The following is a 12,932-nucleotide window of genomic DNA, read 5'->3' as shown; positions in this document are numbered from 1 at the left end:
GAAACAATGAAAACAACCCCTCTTACTGAGAACTAGTATTCGAATCATAAACAAGGGAATTTTTTTTGAATTTTCGTACGGATTAATGCTTTCTTAAAATTATAATAGCTCGGCTCCCGTGGGTCGTAGAAAGCTAATTTTTTTTTTGAATTGTAGATAATTTAAAGGACTACAATAATATTTTATTTTCTTAGCCAATACTCGCACCGTTTGCAAAATAATAAGGCAAGAGTTTGCTAAACAAAAAAACGACTTTGACTTAATATTACTTATTTTTTATTTATTTCAACAAAAAGATTGTGCACTAAATTGATAGAAAATGTTGTAACGAACAATTCATTGCTTTATTTTTTGCCGTAGGACATTCTGAAGTCGAGTTATTCCCAAAAAACGATATTTTTGAGTGTTTTCGCATCGGTTTTGCATGCGTTCATTGATCAATAGCTCGGCCATCTTTGGTGATAAAGAGCTGATTTTTTCTGTAAAATGCAGGACATGAACAGGGCTACAAAAAAGGTTGGAAAAATGTCAATCATGATATAAGCTTTTTTCGAAATAATGACAAAAATGTGTTTTTTAACAACAAGAATTTGACTTTAAATGGTTGCCATTTTATATTTACTCACTCAAATACAATGAAATTACATACAACGATAGAAAATATTATAAGGAAGAGAATGTATGTTTATTTTTTGGTCTACGAGGTCTGGAGCAAAGATATTAGCTTAGAAGTAAAATATCCCAAAAAATGCATTTTTGTGAATAACTCCGCTAAAAAGAATGATCAGGTGGTGAGAAATTGGGTTTAAGCCTTTTAAATATACATCCATCGATCCATGAAATAAAAACAGACAGTGCCTCTCATCGCAAGGTGAGGCCCTTTTTTCCGACGCTTTGACTGGAGTATTAGCAATATCTGTATAATTAATTTTAGATTTATTGAAAAATATGTTTTTAGTTTTTCTCTGAAAGTTGATTCAAGCATATCAATAAATTATTAATAAATAAAATAAAATATTTTAATTTCAAACATTTGGAGATTATTACAAAGTGTAATATACTTTGTTGTTTAAATTGAAACCCCAGAAAGCTGGGGTTCTTTAGGTTAGGGTATGGCAGCGACTGTCGGGATCGGGCACCTCGTGGAAAACAGAACTTCCACGAATTGTCCGCTCCCCACAGCCGCCGCCAAATGTGAGAAGATTATTTTATTTTTTCCATATTGACGTCCGCCGCCTCGTCAACATCGTCGTTAGATTGTGTGGAAGCTGAGGAGTAATACTGAGATTTTGAAATTAAATCTTTAGTCATAATTGTTATGGGGGAGTTAGGTAATTCTGTGATGTTAGTTTCATCGTTTGTGGTTGGTTTAATTGGGGTGGATTGTGTTTGGTGGTTCCGTTGTAATTGCGTTATTTTCAGTAACAGTTGAGTTAGAGCTTTGGCCACGAGAGGCATAGGTTTTAGACGCCTAGGTCGCCTAGCTTCTGAAATAGAATATTTTTGTTTGGTTTTGATATCTAGTATTCGTTTTTCTTGAATGTATCGTGGACATTCGTTTGAGTTGGAATGGTGAACTCCTTCGCAATTGACGCACATTGTTCTTGCACATGGAACGGGCGAGTGTGGTGGTAAGTTGCATACACAACACGTGGGTTTGCTAGTGCACCGATTTTTCGTATGACCTAAACGTTGACACACTTTGCATCTCATGGGATTAGGGAAATAATCTTTGACTTGTACAGTAGCCCAACCGGCTACAACTTGTTCAGGATGATTATATAAATTGAATGTGAGAACTATGTGTCCAGTGGGAACTTTTTTGCTGTCGATAGATTTTGTAAATTTGAAGGCACTTGATACACCTTGAGAAGCCATATTTTTGCGAGCGTTTTCGTTGCGATGAATCTACGTGCAATAGCTTCTGATTTGGTAAGTATAAGGAGGTTGCCGTCGCGGAGTTGGGAGATTGTTTCCCATTGGGTACTTATGCCGTCGATTGCTTTGCGCAGTTCGAAGACATTGCATAAATTTAGAGATTAATTACTGTCTGTTGAGGATATTACATATTTTGGGTTTGCGGAGTTGATTGGGTTCGCAGAAAAGTCCAAACCTGTGTAGGATAACGCGCGCACGTTTACCTTTTTGTGTTTGATATGGATTACTTAGGACTACCAAGTCTAAGTCGGAAAACTTCCCCCGTTTGTGGGGGGGGGGGGGTCCTGCCATGCTGAAAAAACTTTTTTAAGGTTTATTTAATTGAACGAATGAATAGAAATTCGATTTAATTGCTTGAAAAGCAAATTGCAAAAAGGGTTGTCAAAAAAAAAACACGTGGCTTATATGAGCGAGACAGATATACTTATGAAACTGGTTTCCGAGGAAAAAAGATGAAGTGATCGCTACGAATGCTAGACAATGACTGTAGAAAAAAATAATTTTCTGGAAACCTTAAAAAATTAAAGAATATGATTTAAAATGTCGTTGTTTATAATATAATTTGATTGCCTTAAGACATAGTAATAAAAAATTCTCAGGTGTTATCAATGGAAAAAATTGATCAATTCAGGGTAAATCCAATACTGTGTCACTTTGTTGTAAAAACAAAAAATAAAGGTGTTTCTTAGAAAAAAGTAGGTTTGGGTTTTTGTTAATTTCTCGAAAATGATAAGATATTGTGGATCCAGTTTTCTGTTTTTGTTTAAAAACAGATAAGAGCATTTTAAAAACTATATTAGTACTTAATCACATAAAATTTTTTAAAAAATTAGTTTGAAATTTTTTTTCGAATTTTTTTTTTCAAAATTTTGACTTTGAAAATTAATTTTTCAAAAACTATGCAACTATGGTTTGATTTAAAATTTTTGTTAAAGACTATGTTTTTGGCCTTACAAAAAAGTATAACATTATATTGTAGGTATAACCGTTGATTTTTATTAATTTGTTTTCCAAATTAAGTCAATTTTTTTTAAATTGCCCTTTTCCCGCTAAACGAGGGTGAATAGACCCCCCTCGTCCATACGATTTTTTTCTTGTCTCGACCCAACCTACACGCTCAAGCTTTTTGACACATTACTCCTGAATCACCCTGTATATACATACCTATGTATGTACATTATGTATAACTTGGGGTGTCAATCTGGAACCTTACTAAAAAGAGAACATTTTACCTTTGAACCTTTAAAAAAAGAGGACTTGGAAGAAAAAATAAGAGAACAAAAAAGAGCAATTCATCAAAAAAAAAAAACAACAATCAACGTAACAGTAGTTATAGAGGAAACAGGATCAGCTGATCAAATAGTACTTTTTTTTAAAAAGTTTGTTTTTAAAGCAAAACGCCTTCATCTTCTCAGTTATTGTAAATCTTTTGTATGGATATTTACCATCTCCCAGAGAAGTAAATTCAAACTGAACATTTTAAAATCTTGACTTCACAAAAGCCGATTGATTAAAAAGAAAGATTGACCAAAATATTTGGGTTTTAAAAAAACTTAACATAAACCTATTCCTCGCATCAACACAAGATCTAAAAGTGGTCTGAAAAGGCTTTTATAATAGTCAACATTTTGTGTCGACATTTTGCTTACCAATTTTTCAAAATCGATTAAAAAAAAGTAGACTTAAGATCGCAGAGATAAAATTTTGATACAAGTAATAAACATTTATTTAAGTTTTTGAAAAGTAAATAAATTATTTGAAATACACAAAAATGTAGTTTAAAGAAAAAGAGAACAATCAAAAATCCGTACAGAAAAAGAAAATATATATTAAAATGAAACCAAAAAAAAACAACGTTCTCTTTTAAAGAGATACAACGGACAGATGACATTTAAAGTGGAAGACGGAATTGTTACATTTTGGAAAAACTATTGAGGCAAATAAAAAAGAGACTAAAAAGAGGACATTTGAAAAATGGAGAACAAAAAAAGAATTTTATGAAAAAAGAGAGTGTAAGAAAGATCAGCGTTGAAAAAGAGAACATGTTCTCTTTAAAAGAGATGCTCTGGAAACCCTAGTATATGTAAAAAAAATAATGCGGTTTCTTTAAAAAAAGTAGTTTTGGTTTTTTATTGATTTCTCGAAAACGACCAGACATTTTTAGTTTTTGTTTAAAAACAAATAAGAGCATTGTATTTTGAAAACTAAAATAGTACTACATAAAATTTCCCACGCGATTTTTTTCTTGTCTCTACCCAACCTACACGCTGCAGCTTTTTGGCACATTAATCCTGAATCACCCTGTATAAATGGGTAAAGTTGAAAAAAATTGATTAAAGAATTACTTTTTCAAGATTTATGGGATATAAACCTACAATTTATTTGTTTAAACGCTCTTTCCAAAAACATATAACATATTTAGAAATTAAAAAAAATCACTGAGATAGATTACCGCGTAGTCTGTAAAAATGGTTTTTTGTAAAAAAAAAAATTGAAGGGTTCCAAAAATATAACAACAAAATTTGTATGCATTATTCGACCATATAAACAGCCTACATTACTTGTCTTGTGTATTTATTTTTTTTTAGTTTGTAGTATAGTGTAATGAGTATGCCCCTCACTTTTTGATATGACCTCTATTAGACGGTTTGAATATGAAAATTTTTTTTTAAATAATCCAGCGAAATCTCATCCCAGGCACCACGGATAGCTTCAATTAAATCTTCCGCCTTCATGAACTTTTCGAAATAGCCATGACCCTACGTTTTTGATTGTGTTCAAATCCGGTGAATAGGGCAAAAGCTCTACGTCTTCCGAGGAAATCCAGCTTTTCACAATCCTGGAAGTATGGATGGTTGCATTGTCTTGGTGGAAAATACAAGGCAGAGATCCAAAAATGTTTTTCATCTCTGGAAATGACCGTTCCAACAAACATTTGTAGCTGTTTCCGTTCATTGTTGTAGAAAGAAACTCCAACTCGATTTTGCCATAGTAAGTGATATCTCCCCATACCATGACACCTGTATTCATGGAAAGTTGTAACCATCGGGGGTGTCAAGGTTAAACTTTTTTTCATCCGAAAAGACAACGCTTTTCCATTCATTGCTCAAAGTGACATATTCTATTTGCAAAGTTCATTCGTAGCTCCTTGTGTACTTGTTTTAGAACAGGTTTCTTTATATGTTTTCTACTCTGGATAGTACCATCTGTTTATATTATTCTTCGGATTATCGAAATACTGGCTGATACTCCGCTTTTGGACCTTATTTTAGTAGCTGGTTGAGTGGAATTTAAAGCAATACGTAGGATTAACCGCTTTTCTCGGGATGTTGTTGCTAAGGACGTGCGTCCTTTTTATTTTTTCCATATAAACCAGTCAAATAAGCGTTTAACCTCGGAATGAATGCTAATAGAAAATTTTTTTTGCTCAATACCTTCGTTTTGGCATTCTATAACATACCTCAAAAGTCTAGAAAAATCTCATGTCCGCAAGTCGCGATTTTGTAGGTCAAAGCGCGAAAGGGGGTTTTTCAAAATTTTCAAAAATAGACGATGGTATTGTTACAAAATCTCGACGTTGCCAAGAAAAAATAAATTGGAGTTAGCGGCTAGAGAAGCAGAAACTTAAAGATGTGTCTGACAAATAAATCATAAAAAGAAAAGAATTTCTGGTTCTCATGTCCGCAAGTCCTAATTTTCCAGGGTAAACTAAAGTTAGGTGCAGATAAAAAAAAAAAAACAAATAAGAACACTTCAGATTCTTATATGTATATGATATGATATGATTTTTGACATAAGTTATAGAATATCCAAACAAAGATAGAAACAAAAAAATTAGCCTATTAGCACTAATTCCAAGATTGTACCAGGAGGTTTTTTAGTGCATATCCCAAAGTTTCAAAAATTACCATTTTGTCATAGATAGGAATGTTTTATGCATTGCATTGTTTTGATTCTTAATTATAATGGACATAAAAGCCTTCATGCAAAATTTGGTTCCAATACCATAACTTTTAAGGGTTTTTTGGTAGTAAATTAGCGAGTGTTATGATAATATGGGTTGACAGATGAAAAACAGGTATAACTTTTTTCGGAGACGTCAGATTGCCTTGATTTTAGATTTTTTGGATTAAAAAATACCTTGAAATCATGTATCATATGTGTATATAATACCATCGTCTATTTTGCAAATTTTGAAAATCTCCATTTCGCTTTTTGACACAAAATCGCGACTTGCGGACATGAGATTTTTCTAGATTTTTGAGATATATTATGGAATGCCAAAACGAAGTTATTGAGCAAAAAAAATTTCTATTAGCTTTCATTACGAGGCTTACCCCTTTTTCGCCTTATTTGACTGTATTAATAGATTTGAGGATCAGCAAGATAGTTGCTTACAACTGTTCTCCTTTTGTTCAGTAGAGTGGAGCGTCTTTGGACTTTTCTTTCAAATAACTGCGTGCAACTCATGGTTTATGCATTCTGGTCTTCTGAACATATTCTGATACTTTTTTTTTTTATTCGACAATGAACAAATAAAAATCGGGAAACTTCTGAAGAGTTGCTCGTTTTTAACCAAAATCGATATTTTGTGAGTTTTTAGAACCCATCTGAATTGACTTCTTCTTTTTCAATTCACTATGCTCTGCTCATAACTTATGTTTAGTGGTCTCTGGGACCAAATCCGATCCCCTTTTTTGAGTCGTCAATGGAAAAAACAAAATCGGGGATGCTCCGAAAAATTCACTTTTTCACAAAAATTCAGATTTTTTGAATTGTATAAAATCCCTACAACAACTTTATTTTACAATTTGTTAGTATTTGCTATATTTATTAGAACCTTCAAAGCAACTAATGGTTTTTTCAATCAGATTTGAAGTTAATTCTATTTTTCGACTCCTGATTTGGATTAAGATAAAACATTAAAAAGAATTTCATTTAAAATTAGTTTTTGAGACTTTATAGCGAAAATAGTGACGGGTAGAGCTTAAAAACTAGACATGATAGAATAAATCTGAAAACAGTTTTGAATTCAGCAGCCTCAAGTTTCGACTTTTTTTTTGTTTTTTTGCCGACCAGTGAATCATTGATTAATAAAAAGTAATAAACGTAAATAAGCAACGAAATGTAATTAGGGACAAAATAGGTACTGATACCGGGATAGGGCCCAAATGTCGGGATTGTAGCTAACGGTTTTGTATGGGTGTTGCGGATGTGGATTTTTTCACATCGGCGGATGCAGAAGTGGATGAGGATTTTTGAAAGTTTTATACAAAATTAATATAAATGAATTAAAATAATGATACAGTTATAAATTAAATTTTTGAAATTTGTATTTAATGAGAAAAATTAAAAATAGGTGCATTAGACTTAGTAAAAAGTAATTACGCCACCTTCTCTGCATCAAATCGGTTACACAGAGGTTGGTTAATTAAGCCCCACTACTTAATAATTGTTCCTCAGGAAGACTGACTTGTGGAGTGGGTAGAAATTGTCGTTAAGTTCTTTACTGGCACTTTTTTTTTGTCCGGAAAGAAAGATCTTTATTAATAGCCTGGTTTCACCCCAAATTTTATAAGTTCGTAAATTAGGTCAGTTCGAATTCCAAATTCTAAAAATTTCCTATACAGTTTGAAATTCGACTTAAGACTCTTGTGAAAACGGTTTATATTTAAGACATTTGCATTTTTTCTTTGTTTTGCCTAAAAAAATCAGTAACAGAAGTATTACTCGGTGTGACTGCCACTAGTACGCGCCATTCGCTGGCTTTCTTGTCGCATCTTCTTAGCATCCCCATCCGCATGAAAGTCCGCATTGATTATTGCGGATGCGAATGCCCCAAATCATGCGGAAGTTCCCCATTTGCGAATGCGGATGCGAATATTCGCAACATCCCTAATATAAAGGTATATTTTCCATAATGCTTTATGAATGCATAATAATATAATTATTGGTTAAGAGAAACCCACAAACATATCTTTGATGATTTCAAGTTTACGCACCTACTCACGGACGAAAAAAATGTATGGTACTTTTTTAAGGTTATGTCCGTTGTTTGTTATTCCTTCAAATTTCATTAAAGGCCTAGAAAAACTTTCCTTAAAATAAACACCAATTCATCAATGAACTCTCATCGTTTTTTATCGTCCTATGAACTTAAAAATGCTGAAATGTTTTTCGCAGTCATGACTATTTATATATAGTAGGTAGTTTTATCAGTCTTCTTATCTGATCGATTTACATTTAACTCTTCAAACCAAACTTACTTTTCTTATTTTTTTTTGTCAATCCTATTAAAACAACGATGTCTATTTGGAGAGTTTCATAATGGCCAAATTCCGACATTACCAGCCATGTAACTTACAAAAACTTTTGCTGCAATACAAACCAAAGAACGAGTTATTTTATTAAATAAAATAAAATTAAATACACAAATAAACAGCAGCTGTATATGTATGTAATGTATTAATATTGGGGTGGTCTTTATTCGGAACATGCAGTTGGATAGCCGCCATTTGGTTGGAAGTATTCAGAAAGGTTTTCCTTATTTTTTTAGATTTTTATTTGACTCCCTTCCTCTCCCGGATTCAACGTGAATTTTTCACGTAAAACATGTTTTCCTTTGATTTTTGTAGGTAATTTTCTAATTTTAGATGGGGTTTCCGGATTGCACCGGGAAGTTTAAATAAAAATTCGCAAAAATTAGAGAATTTTTTTCAATATTTAGAACTAATTGATGTCCATCACCACGAAATTTCGGCCAAAAGCAATATGTATAATAACTACACATTTTATTAAATTTTATAACATACACAAACATCTGCTGTTTATGTATTTTTTTTTTTTTTGTCAATTATATATTCAAAGTTTCTGTAACCATTTAACTCCATCCTCACAGTTCCAGTAGATCTTCTTACATATTAATCCATGACTTCCCAAATGTTTGGCATGCACAAATTTGTGATCAGTATTTTTTGTTAAAGGACTTAAAAGAATAAAAGATTTACAAAATAATGCGTTTTAAAAAAATTTTTATGAAATATAAACATATGAGTCGTTATATTTGAAAGAGGTATAAGTCAAATTTTGCATTCATTTAAAAAAAAATATCAACTTATTCAATCAAAAACAAAAATGTACCGGATTTTTTGTTTTAATATTAAATTTGAGTAACTAACACAAGCATTCATTGGCTGCAACACTTTATTTAGAAAAGCGATACTGTTTGGTTGCGGTTAGTTTCCAAGTTAACTTTATGTTTTTTGTTTAATGGACTTCTTTTTTTTGTATACCACTTCCAAATATAATGACTCATACTGCTCATTTACTTGAACACTGTCATAATTTAAAAAAAACTGTTTTTCAGGAAACGAGTTTCAAATTTAGTATCGATCTATTTTTGTATGTAAAAAGTTAGTTTCTAAAACAAAACCTTCTCCATCAATTTTTAAAGCTACATAAGTAATGATTTTCTGCAGGATTAAAGATTGCTTTATTCCAATTACTTCGGCATCATTCAAGTAAATGAGCGATATGAACTTACATGAAAATGGCGTTCAAAATTCTTGGAAGAGAATTTCTCTCATAAAATGGTCGACGTGAAACTTCACAAATTGATCGAATAAGGCATGCTTTTCCAGGAAATCCTCTACTGTTTCCTCATTTTGTTTTGAAGATAGCAATCAAATATCCAATATTTAAATTTAAAATTATTTCATCCATACGAACAAATTATATGCATACACAATTACCATTCTAATATAGTTTCAATAGCTTTATATAGAGCTAATCGACTTTTGTCATAGAAAAATTCTAGCTGTCCATAGTTTCTATGAGCAAAGTTCCAATAAAGGTCCAAATATGGATTCTCGTTACATATATATTTCGCGTTACATGTGCTTTTTTTGTGACGGTCATGTATAGTTCTTCCATGAATATGGCTCCATGCCGTGCTCTTGTAAAAATAGGTCCACCAATAGACTGGAACTATTGGGGGTGAATATTGTAAATGAAAAGCGTAGTTAACAGCCAACTGCCGGAATGGAACTTCGTCAAAAAAATGGATTGGCTCAGAAAATCCCAAAACCATCTAGCATAGTTATAAAGTATTTTTTGTTTGAATTCAAATATATTATTTTTTGTTGGAATTCAGGAGCAACTTGCACCAAACGAAAGAGTATAATAACTTACCTCAGCACATTTAAACTAGATTTAGGATATTTTAATTGCAAGTCAATTTTAACTTTTTGTTTCTTTTATTTATGATGAGTTATTATAAAAAATAAAAATAAAATCCATCCTAAATTGTTAAAGTCAAGTTTCCTTGGGTAAGTAATTTTATACTTTTATCCGTTTGGTGCAAGTGTCGCTATTTGTAATACAATTTTCATTTAAGGGTCTATACAAAAAATAATTTTGACCTTTAAAACTCCAGCATCTTGAAATATCAGAAAACGCTTCCTGCGATGCAGAGCTTTAGTTAAATTCGTATTTGTTTTAATAAATTGAGATTTCCTTGTATTTATTTGCAACAAAGAATATTTGCTTGGAGAAATATGAAAATGATAGGTTATTATTATTATAAAAACAGATAGAAACAAACACAAAAATAGCGAGTGGAAAATCATTTTTAAAAATGCGCGCACAAGCACTTATTCAATGGAAGCAACAACGTAATTAAACTGGAATTACAATCTTTCGCAAAGAAATAATTTTTCTTTGCCAATGTTTTGTTATAATTTTGAGAACATGTTAATTAATTTTTTTTGTTTGCAAATATCTTAATAAATTATATTTGCATTGAAATGCCCTGTAACTACTTATGAAGTTCTAATTTACTACTAAGAAAGTTGTACATTCACAATTTTCTTTTACTGATTATTATATAATCTCCTTCCAATCATGACTTATTTGCTAGGAAAATTATCATATAATATTTGGCATCCGTAAAATGTTAACTAAAAAAATAAATAAGCTTTTGTGTAAACAACAACAGGTGAAAAAGACATACGAAAACAATAAACAGAATATGTATTAAAAACATTTAGTCACGTAGTAGCTATACAACTACGTGTAATGTTAAGGCCGTGTGCGAATTGCGCGAAAATGTTGGTTAAAATTTGACGTTTGGTTGACATTATCGTGGTGGGTTAAAATTTACAAGTGGTTAAAATTTGACGTTTCTCAAGATAGAAAGATCAAGATAGATTTGAAATTATTTTTGTTATAATGCGTTGATATTTTAAGAAATGTAAAAGTAATAATACAAAGACCCAAAAGTGCATCAGTTATTCTTTGCTGACGATGGAGCCATCATAAGTGAAAACCCGATATCCCTTCAACGAGCACTTGATGTATGGGTGGATGTTCTAAAAGGTAGTGGGTACCGCATAAGCGCGAAAAAGACAGAATACCTATGCTGCCCATTTTCTGATCCACACAGGCCTATTCCTGACATTTATTTGAATGGTGTAGTGCTTCCCAAGTGTGAAAAGTTTAAATATCTGGGGTCTATGATTAATAACGAAGGTACTTGTGATGACGATATCAATCATCGCGTAAGCGTAGGGTGGATGAAGTGGCGGGAAAATTTTGCTATCTTCTGTGATCGAAAAATGCCCCCTAAGCTGAAAGGAAGACTCTACACCGCAGTTGTGCGTCCAGCACTCACATACGGTTCACAATGTAGGACAATGTACAAAAAGTATGAGAGTAAGTTAACGGCAGCTGAGATGAAGATGCTTCGTATGACAGCAGGAGTAACAAAGCTTGATAGAATTAGAAGTACGAAGATCCGAGGAAGCCTTCATGTTAAAAACACCATCTCCCAAAAAAATTGAACACTACCGACTCAGTTGGTATTGCCATGTTCAAAGGAGAGATCCTGAGAACCCCGTCAAAAAAGCATTATCATACAACGTTCCAACACGAAATAAAAAGAAAGGTAGGCCTAAAAACTCCTGGTACAAGCAAATGCAAAAACACCAGCATTCAGTTGGCCTTAGAAATGGAACAATACAAAACCGGGAGGCTTGCCGCCGATTTCTGAGGTTAACCCGGCGGGGTTCCACAGGCGGATCACTAGTGTGAAGCAGATACGTGGGATAGTTATGATCCCCTCGACATCGAGATCATAACAGCGCCGAGAAAAAGGAAGAAGAAGAAAAGTAATAATACAAAGTACTTCCTCAAATTATTATTATTATTGAAAAAATGAAAATCTACGAATTGTTTGTTTGTTTTTTTATTTTTTATATTTCTATTTTGTTGGCAGCTGGTAAACTTAGAATTAGTGTTCGAAGACTGAATTAAAAATTTCTTTTTGATCATAATGAAGTGGGAATTTATCAATAAAATAAAAAAAAGTATGTGAAATTGAGAATTTCGTACATTTTCATACTAGAATATTTAGCTTTATATATTTTCAGCTGGGGTTTGTTAAAAAAAATAATAATTTTGTTTTATCTTGAGGGAATTTTAATCAAAGTAGTGTCAAGAAAAAAGTCCCATTTAATACATTTTAACCCAATTCGCACATCAAAAAAATATATTTGATCGCTTCTTTAACCAAACGTCAATATTTACTCGTGGTAAAAATTTTAACTAACATTTTAACGCAATTCGCACAAGGCCTAAGCCTTCATTATGATTTATGAGCATTGTGTTCATATGAATATTTAAAGTAGACCACTTCAAATGTATTTATTTGTATTTTTATATTTCTTTCTTAAGGCCGTGTGTGAATTGCGTTAAATAGTTAACCCTGTGTAAATTTTTTGCCGCTATTGAGGTGAATAAAAAAATTTCAGCTGTATGGCTTATTGTTTAATATTTTTCTCTGCCTCTTTTCTGTCATGATACTCCTTTTTAATAATAAAAAAAAAAAACAAAACCATCTGCAAAAAAACTTAATTTAACCAGGTTCCAGAGCCCATTAAATTTTTAACGGGAGAACATTTTTTATTCACCTCAATAGTGTAAAAAATTCAACACGG

The 12,932-nt window shown here is 32.1% G+C and overlaps 2 protein-coding genes across 4 annotated transcripts in view; one reads left to right on the top strand and one right to left on the bottom strand.

Annotated features, from left to right (window-relative positions):
• Nucleotides 1-12,932, top strand: part of LOC129906451 (probable phospholipid-transporting ATPase IA) — a 371,220-nt gene that overhangs the window by 22,512 nt on the left and 335,776 nt on the right. The gene's annotated exons all lie outside the window — the stretch shown is intronic.
• On the bottom strand, nucleotides 8,349-10,775 carry LOC129906455 (uncharacterized). Of its 2 annotated transcripts, XM_055982244.1 has the most exons (4): nucleotides 10,359-10,775; nucleotides 9,690-10,027; nucleotides 9,482-9,589; nucleotides 8,349-8,923 (listed from the first exon to the last, which is right to left on the bottom strand). In XM_055982244.1, the coding sequence occupies exons 1-4, from the start codon at nucleotides 10,563-10,565 to the stop codon at nucleotides 8,800-8,802; spliced, it is 777 nt and encodes a 258-aa protein (XP_055838219.1). In that variant the 5' UTR covers nucleotides 10,566-10,775; the 3' UTR covers nucleotides 8,349-8,799. The 2 variants fall into 2 exon arrangements, with proteins under 2 accessions (XP_055838219.1, XP_055838220.1); XM_055982245.1 differs by having other exon boundaries at nucleotides 9,690-10,775.

Source organism: Episyrphus balteatus, chromosome 1, assembly GCF_945859705.1.
Source record: "Episyrphus balteatus chromosome 1, idEpiBalt1.1, whole genome shotgun sequence".
Lineage (NCBI taxonomy): Eukaryota > Metazoa > Arthropoda > Insecta > Diptera > Syrphidae > Episyrphus > Episyrphus balteatus.
Note: the sequence above shows the minus strand (reverse complement) of the source record. Positions and strands in the feature narration are given on the sequence as shown.

What these genes read in the sequence shown, in the direction of transcription:
- LOC129906455 (XM_055982244.1), bottom strand. Translation starts at nt 10,565, where the DNA reads ATGATTTTCCACTCGCTATTTTTGTGTTTGTTTCTATCTGTTTTTATA. An exon ending in AAGATGCTGGAGTTTTAAAG is followed by an intron (nt 10,028 to 10,358) that starts GTCAAAATTATT and finishes TAACTATGCTAG; the next exon opens with ATGGTTTTGGGATTTTCTGA. An exon ending in ATTTTGAACGCCATTTTCAT is followed by an intron (nt 8,924 to 9,481) that starts GTAAGTTCATAT and finishes TATTCTTTTAAG; the next exon opens with TCCTTTAACAAAAAATACTG.